Source organism: Chrysoperla carnea, chromosome 1 (assembly GCF_905475395.1).
Source record: "Chrysoperla carnea chromosome 1, inChrCarn1.1, whole genome shotgun sequence".
NCBI lineage: Eukaryota > Metazoa > Arthropoda > Insecta > Neuroptera > Chrysopidae > Chrysoperla > Chrysoperla carnea.
Window position 1 is genome coordinate 31645575 of NC_058337.1, and position 12074 is coordinate 31657648.

General features: G+C 30.2%; 1 protein-coding gene across 1 annotated transcript in view; it reads right to left on the reverse strand.

The window, feature by feature from the left end:
• Window positions 1-716: 716 nt before the first annotated feature.
• Window positions 717-12074, reverse strand: part of LOC123299228 (phospholipase B1, membrane-associated-like) — a 35367-nt gene continuing 24009 nt past the window's right edge. The window contains exons 3-7 of the mRNA XM_044881575.1: window positions 4502-4778; window positions 3303-3689; window positions 2762-2913; window positions 2286-2454; window positions 717-877 (exon numbers count right to left, since the gene is read on the reverse strand). Of these exons, the coding sequence (XP_044737510.1) occupies window positions 717-877; window positions 2286-2454; window positions 2762-2913; window positions 3303-3689; window positions 4502-4778 (1146 nt within the window). The remainder of the gene's footprint in view (window positions 878-2285; window positions 2455-2761; window positions 2914-3302; window positions 3690-4501; window positions 4779-12074) is intronic.

Consider the following 12074-nt stretch of genomic DNA (forward strand, 5'->3'; position numbering starts at 1 on the left):
TTGATCTGAACTTATTCTGAAACGCATCCTTGATTTGAACAAGGAGTTTTTATTCTTAATGATTGATTATAAAATCAAGTTTTTTTTATATTTATCTTGAAGACAACCGATTTATTTAAGAAAACAGCCATGTGATAAAAAAATATTTAATTTAAATTTTTTGGTACTAAGGAAGCTAAGAAAAATTATTTTTTCTGCAAAGCACACCGGTTTTTGAAAAGAAAAAAATTGTCCAAGCTATTCATTACCTTTGCGTAAATACGATTGGTTCGACGGCAAATGACTAGAGATATTTTTGAGTAAAATTTTGTGAGCCCCATGACTATTTTCCTCAAAAATTGTATACATTTCTAGTTATGCACAAAATCTCGACTTAACCCCCCTCTTTCATCTCCTTAAAACTAAGAACTTTTGATTAAAATTTAGTGTCCTTTTTAAGATAGACTCAATATATCCAAATAAGCAAAACAAATGTTCTCAAAAAAGTTTGGTTCTAATCTTTCAAAGAGGCATATAATGAAAAATTTAAAGTTTATCTGGGTAGTATCCTGAATTTTAGGATACATGCACAATATCTGAAAAATCAAAATAATTTAATAAAATTGTATTATTTTAAAACTGCACTAATCCCTGATAGTCATTTCAACTTATAAAATAAAAGTCTTTAACACTTAATTAAATAATATAACTTAATGTTTTTTATTATTTCAATTAATTTAAATTTGGCGTCCAGTTTGATAATATCGTATAGAATTCTTTTTTGTAAATAAATATGGCGTTTCTTTTGTTGGACATAAAAATTGTTCCATATAACCACGCATTTGTGTAGTTTTGTTGCCAACAGGTTCTAAGATATTATTCCATAATAAATTTGCACCTAAAAAAATAACGAAATATTAAATTTTTTCACAAGCAATTATATTAAGCAATTAAAGCACAAGTTAATGAGACAGCTGAAATTCAGAAAAAGTAGTAATTTAAAATCAATGATTGTTGACTTTAGAAAATCTATTTTATTTCGTGTAGTCCTTCTCCGAAAACTGCCGGATAATGTGAGCCACAGCTATCATGAAACTGTATTCAATGGCATGTTGATAAATCCACTGCATTAATTTGAAGTGAGTGTCAAATTCCAAAATTAAAACTCGTAAACGCTAAACCCTCTTACAAAAAGAAGTAAAATTTTATTCATTGTTTTTGTCTGCTGCCTAAGACAGTCAGTGATATCAGTACATGTCAACAAAAGGGCATAGAGATCTGCAAGTGGCAAAAATTCCAAAAATGGAATCACTTTTTTCCAAAAATTGAATTTTTCAATCATTTCAAAAGTTTCTGTAAATTTTTGTCTCAAAAAAAAAAGTAACAAAAAAAGGGTGAAAAGACAAAAGACTATAAATTATAAATTATAAATCTAAAAGAATTATTAATCCGAGTATATTATCTTGCTTGAGTCTCTGCCTGCCTTCGTTTGCGTTTGACATCGTTTGCGTGAGACGGCAACGACTGAATGCAAACAATCTGACTTATGCTGCCGACATTTTTACATTGGGGAACATTAGGTAGTAGGAGCCCACAGGTACTGGAAGCTTCCATAAAATGGACTTCTTTAATGCTCGTAATTTTGCAAATGACGTTCTCTTCGTGTATGTTTCATAAAGCTGTTGCACTCAATCAGTTATTCGAGTCCTGTGTTTCTTTTTTGCTCCACCCTTATAAAAAATCCAAAAGTATAAAATAAAAATGCATACATATTGTGTTGTATTTACATTAATTATGTCTCCAAATCTATGTAATTTAAGGTATTGAAATTTTAATAGAATACGATGTGTAATTTTGAAATTTTATTTTTTTGATTCAAGGTTAACCGGGTAATGAGATATGTATGGCTCTCATGTATCTATGGATTGGCTCCCATTCGACTAATGTGACATTTACTGGCTTCCATTTCCCGAAGTGTAGGGTGATCGGAGCGTAAACACAATTAAGATTTTTTTTCATTTGCGCCAAAAGTTACTTAGATTTAAATTTTTTTGTGATTTTCTGATAACCAGATAAGTAAAGCTTGCGATCATATTTAATAAAAATACAAATTGTAGAAATTATGAGTTTACCAAAATTCCTAGGAGCAATTACTCCAAGCTTCCCTATTACCCTGGATGTACTCCATAAAACGACCATAAAACTCAATTACATTCTTCTACTTTCTTCTTTATGTAGATTGATTTGGAAAACGTTATGGTCGTTTAATGGAATACCTTTTCTTAAAAATATTTTGTAATACTAACCTAAAGCATGACCTTTTTGTGAAAAATGAAAACAGTCATATGTTATAAATGAATTGTCAATCACTTGATCGTATTGTCGCTGTGGATCTAATGGTGCATTAAATGATTTTATGAATGGCTGTATTACAACCGTAAAATCATCTTTTTTGTCATAACGACCACTGCCGATCTAAAAAAGGAAAAAGAAAAATTAGAAATTAATTTAGAAAGCTGTTCAAGATACATTAGAAATAATTTAAAAAATTTTAGATGTTAATTTTCAATTCTGCTCCAAAAATATTTCATTTCAATATATTTAAAGTTTGGATAACGCAATTAAAATAATCCACGTATCTAGGCCAAATAAATAATTTAACTGTAATGTGCATTGCATAAAAGTGTACATAACTTACTTTGAGTATGCTAATAAGAAAATATTATGCATTATGTCTTACCAAATTGTTGTACACTTTGCATGAACTGCAAAAGAAACTTACCAATAATTCTTCTGCTCTTTGATATTCACGAGTTAATGTTGTTATCACAGACATTTCATCGACGTTACCAAGCTGATGAAAACATGAACAAAATAATGTGTGTAAAAATCGGCACATTGGACTACGTTTAACACGAACGCTGACTGATACATCTAAAAAAATTGGAATAATTATAAACAAATATGTTACGCAAGAACTGTCTGTAAAGTTTTAATATATGAGGATAGATTGCTCTAGTTAATAAGATTGATTTTTCTTTTTGATTCGGACAGATGTCAATCAAGTAAAGGTATATCACATATCTTCTATCTTTGTCAAAAAGTGTTGTTTGATAAAGGCTAAATATATTAGATTTTCATTAGATGAATTGTTTTTTGACAAGTGTCGGAAAACACTTTGTATAAAAATTACGATTTGCTTAATCAGAAAAATGTAGAAGCACTGGATAAAGTCCGCATTCGATTTTCTTTGTTGGCAATTTTAAAAGAACTTTATTTCCGGCGCTTCCATTGTTAAAATTCAATAATTTAGATACACTTACCTAAAACTGGAATTAAATTAACAAAAGTACGCGGTAATTGCGCTTGTAAATAATCTAAAGCTACCATTAATTTTCTAGCATGTTGATTAGGTGTCGCTCCTTCAGGATTAAAACATTGTGCCGAACATAAATCATTTGCACCAAAAAATATAGTAATCATTTTCCAATCATTATGAAAATCAATTGTTGGATCTTTACGGATTTTATTCACTAATATTTTTGCTTGTTTTAATGCATCTGCATCAGCCGCCACCGGAAATGCAACATTTAAGCGTGAATTTGAATGTAAAAATTCACCAGTTCCGGTTGAATATCCCGTTAAATTTTTATTAAATTCTTTTAAAATATTTGGTAATGTTAGGAACTTTCTCCATGTATTTTCACCTCCTAAATATGGCAGAAAAATATATGTATGTATAATAAATTATGTTAATTTTTTAATATCTCTAAACAGGTATAATATATATAATATTTATATAGTTACGTTTATTGTGAGTTAACAAACAATAATTATGGCTGACTAATCATATCACCATGATATCACAGCTATTTTATAAAACAATTAATTAATAAATTTCAATTTATCTGATATGAACAATTAGCCTTAATTTGTATGAAATACACTCTACGAAAAATTAACGCAACAAAAATTTTTATCTAATTTTACTAAAGTTAAGGAACAGTTGTTAGAAATCGAACTTCTTTTCGTTTATTATTTAACGACCTTTATAGTTTAACGACCTACACAATCAATCTAACTAATAAATAATCAATCTAACCTTATTCAACCCGAAACATGAGTTCATAGAAATTTAAAAAAGAGAAACTGTTCTTCCTCCCTCCCTCGAGCTTAAAGCTGCGATCAATTAGTCACTAAATAAAATAAAGCATTAATATTTTTTTTTTAAACAGTAATACTGTTTAAATTGAATTTCGAAATTTAATTCAAATACTTGCTAAAGCGTGAAACTACTATTATCTAGCGATCAATTCGAAATAATAGATTAGATCAAATAAAAAGTTGGTATTTATTAATCAAATTTCTTGAACAAAAATTATTTCTATTCGATAAATTTTGTTAAATTCGATTTAACACCTACTCTTAAATTGAATCGTCGTAACTGAGATACAATTTTCTCAATTTACAGATTAAATAATTATTTTCACGTATTTCAAATTAATTTAAAAAAATATCATACCTGCAACCCATGAAACACCACGATATTCAATTATCGTACCCAAAGCCCATTCTTCTAAAGCGCCGTTACCAGCCACCAAAGAATCACCCATTGCACCAATTACATCAATATCACCAGGTCGTAATTGGTGGACACTTGTGGGTCGTCGCGGTGAACGTGCCCATCCATTTTCAATAAAATTTGTACAAGGAAATGGCATTTGTTTTGGAAATATTCTTTGTTTTCTTGAGCTATCCTCACGATATGGATAACGTATTGGAAAATTATATTCTCGTTCCTAGAAACAATAACAAAAGTTTGTTTATAAAATAATCAAATACCTGAAACTATTCCGAATTTAAAAAATTTCCGGATAGTACTTTCTCGATTGCTTGTATGAAGATCTTACTGAATAAGGGGTAAATAAGGTTTAATTTAAAGTATTTAATATTAAACGTACAAAAATAATTTTGTTGGAATTAGCCAGAACATATCCTGATTAGTCCATTTCCCATGGCCAAACATCAGAACATATTCATCTATCAAAAAAGTTTTGGTTGAACTTCACCATTTAGGTTTGAATAAAGGATAATTGGAGTAAAATTAAGTAAATTAAAACTATGCGATTCTCCTAAATCTCACTTCTAATCTGTAGAGGAAAAAAATTCCAAAGCAATTTATTGTGAAAAAATATCAGTTACGAAAAAATTCTTCAAAATAATCATTGATTTATATTCGATTTTCTAGCATACAAGGGTTTTGGCTATTAGGATTGTTTATAAGCTTTGTTTTGTTACTATCTAACTCTTTTTGGATAAAATATATGATTTCCACTGTTAATAACCATGTAATTTAGGTTTCTAAAAAAGGTGAAAACACATAATAAAGCTAATAAAAAACCAAAGAGATTGACTAACTTGTGTTTTGTTTTTTTAAAGCAATACCATCCGATTTGTACTCTGCAGTATGCTTTAAAAGGTCTGTAAGGTCTGTAAGACGCTCTAATAGATATTGTACATCTCAAAATAAGTCAATTTATCAAAATGGGCCCTAGTGTCAAGTTGCTTCAGATATGTCCTAAAGTTGAAAGTTTGACAAAAAGCCTACATAAAAGTTAAGTTGGCATAAAATGTGAAGTTTTGAGATTTCAAAAACCAACGTATTTTTACACCCATGAAGGTACAGCATTGAAAGTCTTGAATTTAAATTCAGTAAATTGGATACTATAAGAAAAATAATTGGGTTTAACCTCCGTTTTTCAGATATTTATCTATAACAGTGGCCACCCACATCATTAGTTTTCTAATCTTTATTTATTATATTTTCAACTCAAACGTATACAATTAAATTTTTAAGATGGGGTGGAGTCGGTTACTCCGTTTTTATCCAAGCGACGACAGTGTGATCAATTTTACCGCGCCATTAATTATAATTGCTGACACTGGCGCTGCCTAGATTCGAACCGTCAACTTGCCGAGAGCTCCTATAGTCAATAGCCGAGCGTGTTAAAGACGATTTAATTCGCACGACCACTGAGTCGATTTTGGGTACTACAAAGCGGTGCTTAAGGTAAGAATCGTTTATCCATAGGGCTTACTCAAAGTTTGCAATTTAAATACAAGGAATCAGTTTCGACGGAAAAGTTAAACAATTGATAATTTTATTCAATTGTTTCAAAAGCTCTTTACATGCAAAAATTTTGTTAAAAGAGTATTTAAAATATCATACCAAGCAACATCTTCGCCTCGAAAGCCAGATGCTTGAGGTTTAATTTTCGACGGTTCTCTAATTCTTTTTCAAGAAAGTTAAGTAAAGTTTTGTCAAATTACTTGTTTCAGCTTATTTTTAAATGTTAAATTCATCAACAGGGTGGAAAAAATATTTCAAGAAAGAATAAGTCTCAATATGTCTAAAAACTCTGAAAAGTTCGAAACTCTTAAATGTCTTAGAAACTCCGAATTTCTAAACGTTTTTTTACTTTCAAATTCAGAGTTATCCAAATTTATTCTTTCTTCAAACATTTTTTACACCAGGGTCATTTGTACTTGATGAAGTTTTCCAATGCACTTAAACTCTAGAAATTACTTAGTAATATTATGAAGTTCATTATGCAGTTTACTTGAGTCGCGTCACAATATGATGACACTCCTCAAAAGACATTTATTTACATCTTTCTTTTAAGTGCATGTTATACGTATGTAAGTATGTTTTATTTTGTATTATTTATTCAACGCAAGTTAATGACTTGTAACTTTTAATGACTTATTGAATTGTAAATATGAAAATTGAAATAAGTATTTACATATACATTCCAATATACATCTTATTATACGAATTTATAATTAATATTTTAAATAATTTGTTAACAAAAAGAAATTAAAGAAAACAAAAATACATTTCGGTAGTTTTTTAAATAGTTTCTAAAAAAATATGTAGTCCGAGCTCCACACTGCCTCTATGTACATGAGGAAGTCTGTAAACGGAGATTGTATGTTTAAAAAGAAAAGTTGATAAAAAAGATAATAAAGGATTATTCATTTTCAAAAATACACGAAATTTCTTTTTAATTAATTAATAATAATAATTAATGATAATTAATTTCAAGGAACTGAGAGGTTGCTTTTGTGCGTGTCAGTCTCATCTACAAGAGGACACAGTTTCGAAATCGTTGATAAAAGTTTCAACCCATTAACCTTTCTTAGATCTTTGCTTTGCTATCGTAGCTTTATCTTTTTGACAAGTTTATTATTTTTGTGATGTCCATATCTTGGCACCGATTCTTCAGTACGGGGAATTGGCACAGCAAATGTTCTATAGTTTCTCTTGTATTGTTACTCGTGATCTTTGTTTTGTCGTGTCTCCTACACAGGGCAGTGCCTCCCTGTATTTCACCAACTCCTCACTATTTTGATCTTGTAATTTTTAAAGCAATTCATTTTGTTACAGCCTGCCTATCTGAGTGCATCATTAGTGCATCATAGCATCCCTGAGTGGTTTGTCAGATTTGCTGAAGATACTGGCTGCTTCTCTAATTGTACAGATTTTCGTCTGTCGTATTTTGGAATTCTTTAATCAAAAAGACTCTTGATGTCGTGTACCTTTGATTAGATACCTACGTTATGTCCCGCTGGCGTAATAGAGAAATTAGCATACATTGATGTTTTGTATTCTGAAATTACAGAGTATCCTCAGTCCTTCATATGAGCATGAGTTCCTCCAAATTATTAGAGACTAGTACAGTAGTCAACCACCTTTTCTATCTCCGTCAATATTTTTGAGATCGTTGACAACTATTTCAAAACGTTAATTAAAATAAAAAACTCTAAATTCAGACACCTATAATTCATTTCATTTAGATTTATTTAAAACATATATAACTTGCACCTATAATTCATTACATACAGTGTAAAAAGTATCCACCCTTAATAACTCTTGACCTGATGTTATTATTTTTTTGTGAAAAAACAAACATCGATTTAGATATCGATGGGGAAGTTCAAAAATGCTACCTAGAAAATTTTAGGTTTCACCCCTTCGCCCCCAGCTTTGAAATTTCAAACGGCATCCCCACTTTGTTGTACCTCATTTGAAAGGACATAAAATTCTCTATTCAACCATGGCAGAAAAATAAAATCAATTGATTGGTTCTTAAGACAAACTACATAGAAGGTAGAAGTTATGAAATCCATAGCTAGTCTATCTCAAGAAACAATCGATCGATTTCAATTTTTAGCATGGTTGAAGAGAGAATTGTATGCACTATCAAATGATAAGGTAGGGAATGCAATTTTAAATTTCAAACTTGGGGTGGTTGGGGGTGCAGGAATGAAATCTAAAATTTGTAGATACCAATTTTGAACTCCGCCGTCAATATCTAAGTTGTCGTGTTTTCACTCAAAACCATAATCACATCAGGTCAAGAGTTATAATGGGTGAATAACATCTTCTGTGCAGTTTATCTTAAGAACCAATCGATCGATTTCATTTTTTTTTATCATGGTTGATCAGAGAACTTTATGCCCTTTCAAATTAGGTGTAACAAGGTGGGGGATGCCACTTGAAATTTTAAAGTTGGGGTGGCTAATGGCGAAGGGGTTAAACCTAAAATTCTTTAGGTACCATTTTTGAACTTCCCCCTTGATATCTAAATCGACATGTACTCAAAACAATAATCACATCAGGTCAAGAGTTATTAAGGGTGGATACTTTTGAAATGAACTAACTATAGTTTTATTGCAGTCTGTGACAATAATAATACTTTTAAATTTTCTTACAACATTTTCGAACCTTCTACTTAAAAAATAAAATGCTTCGATTAACTGACAGATCTCATCTCCGAACCAGCTCGAGCGTGTTCGGTTTACGAAAAAATTTACCAAATTACCTAAAATTTGTGAAGTTTTATCAATCTATTCCATTCTGTTCTATTGCTATCAATACAACAAATCCAACTATGCAAAGCATACTCTGTGTATAGAGGTAGGTAAAATTACACCATCGGTGTTATATTTTGATTTTATTTGATGACAACTTCAAAAAATTGAGAGTTATTTGAATTTGAACAAAATGATGATTAGTCGTGTCTAGTGTTATGTGTGTTGAAAAGGTGTGGTAGATATATTAAATGTTATTAGTCTTTTACTTCCGTTAGATAAATATTACACGTTCATGATTATTTGTAAGAATCTTAGAGGAAACATTTGCACATATTACGAGAAAAACTAGAACAACTTTTTCATTAAATTTTTCTATTGTATATTCTGTGTTGTTTCACAACCGGATTTAAAAATTGGTTATTTTAAATTTTAAATCGAATATGTGAGTAAATTATTAATCGTTAGATTATATAATAACCGTGCATTTGTTATTCTTTAGAAGTTTCTGTAAACCATAATCATAATCACTTGATTAATTAAAATTGTATATCAAATATTGGTAAAGCTAATGAATCCAGTATTAAGTTTAAGTACTTAAAATTTATTTTTCTGCAAAAGAGAAGAATGTTTTGCGTACGTAGTAATCTAGGAATGTGTTTTTCTTTGCATGTCCAAGCGCGACAACAGAAATGTTGGAGATTATTTGAGTTTAATTCCATTGTAGGTGTTCGTCGTAGTCCATTCTAGTTGCTGAGACCAACCCTGATTGGATTTTTTAAAGGAGTTTTAATTGAGACTTTCGCGAACAGTAAGTTCATGGGATCGATTTTACCAATGAAACTGAGTATTTTTAACGGAAGTTACGCTCAGTTGTTCGTAGGATCTACGAATTTTATGGTATGTATTGTACCTTAGCTCACTGCATTTCCAAATTGTGGCATAAAAAGCTGCTGTCGCGAGAACAGTTGGTAATTTGCATCGATTTTTCACCAATAAAATGTATTTTGCTGGGATTGGTAGTCTAAATCGATAGTCTAAATTTATCAAATTTTTTCTTTGTTTTTAACGAGTACGGGGTCGCCTTATTAGCTCAGTTTGTTAAGGCGTCACCAATTCTGTCCGCGGTATGCTTAGTATAGCGGGTTCGATTCCCGCCGTCGCAGCAAAATTAATTTAATTAATAGTTATGATGGGCTTGTGTAGTGCATGGTATATGCATGAAGGAGGTGCACTCAGCCTCTGAAATTGAGGAGGTGATAAACGAAATTATCAACGGAAAGGTGGTAAAACACATATATGGTATCACAATGGGCTCTATAAATTGAGTGTGTCCTTCGTGGACTGCCAATATAAACTAACCTAACCTAGCTTAAGGAGTACGGGATTTGTGCTGGAGTATATTTATGAGGCGTGAAATTCTCCATGTTTCCAAAGGACGATTTAACATCTCTTGATTAATCAATACTTTTAAAATAATAAAATATTGACGGACGCACGTGTTTCGGTCGATAACAAAATTTTTTTAATAACTGCCAGCATAATTAGAAAATAATAAAATAAATAATATCAAGATATAGGACACGATGATCACTACAATAATTAAAACAACAATATTTCTGTAATATTCAATTAAATTATTTAAACAAATTTATATAATTTATAATTTATTAACATTCACCTTCTAACATATTACGCCATTTATTTATTTATAAAATAAATGACAATTTCACATAAGTTTTTATACTTTCAATTTTATCTAAATACTAATTACAAAATTGATAAAATAAAAAAAGTACAAACATTCAACATTATTGCTACTACAGCAGGGGACAGGACAGACACATAAAGATAAAATATAATAGGGAAAGTTGTCTAGATTCTATCCTTGTCTAGATAAGCTCACGGCGAGTTTTTATAGTTTTCCATTACCTATGTGAGACGAATATATTTATTTATTTTTCCTAAAGATAATAAACTTCTCCTTTCATTAAGACTTACAAAATTTAAAAAATCTTTGCATTTCATTTGAAATTAGGAGTGATATTTTTAGAAATGTTTCCAATTCATGTAATGCAAGTAAAACAGACACAAGCAATCAGCAAGATACGTATAATGGAAGAGCCACACCAAAAAAAATTATCTGAATTTACTAAAGCTGATCATTTGAGGATTGACTATAGTAGGGATACTGCGGTCAGTCAAGCAAACGGTAGCGCAGGGTTCAAATTGGGTTATGATTGCCGTGATTTTTAAATGAATTTGCTTAAGATGAAAATTGTTAAACAAATAGTATATAGCATATAAATAACAGTTATGACAGACAATCAATTAAATGTGATAACAGAGCTGGTCAGGCAGGCCTATATGTATGTACAATAATACATTTAATTGTATATATTAACCATAAATAAAATGGTTTACTAACCATATTGTGGAACAACTCCCGCCAGACAGTGAAACAAAAAATTTTTTGATATTTTTTACTATTTTTTGGCTGACTGATGGGAACTTTTTCACAATATGGTTGGCTGATTATTTTATTTATAGCTAATATACAATTAAATACCTCTACAAAAATTTTCAAGTTAAAAAAATTAATTGCATTTTATTTATTTATTGTACATCATTAAGGCTGACTGACTCTGTTCTCACATTTAACTGACTGACTATCATAACTGACTATGCAATATACAGTCTGTTTAACAATTTTCAGCTTAGTAAATTTATTTGAATACCACGTTTAGGGCTGACCGAACAGTTTTGATCTCACGTTTAATTGAAAGACTGTCATAACTGTTATTTATATGCAATATAGAATCTGTATAATAATTTTCAGCTTTAGTAAATTCAGACTATTTTTCTTTGGCCTGGATCTTGATCCAGTATCGCAAATGTATAGTAAAGATATACCATTTTTCATGCTTGAAGTTTTTTTTTTATCAAGATTAATTGATTAAGGTATTTGCACTTTTGCAGTTCCTATGCTAAAACTATGGTAAAACCCACTTTTCAACAGAATTTAACGAATTTTTTCCACAGATTAAGAGTAGGGCTTATATAATCCCAAAGTAACCGAAATTTTAACCTTTTAAACTTTATATCTCAAAAACAAAACGACGTGATGTATTGTTTTTATTTATTTATTCTTAGAAATATTGCTTTCAACTCGCTCCTACCTTTTTTCAGTTTTGTCGAGAAAATTTTTTTATACCGTAAAA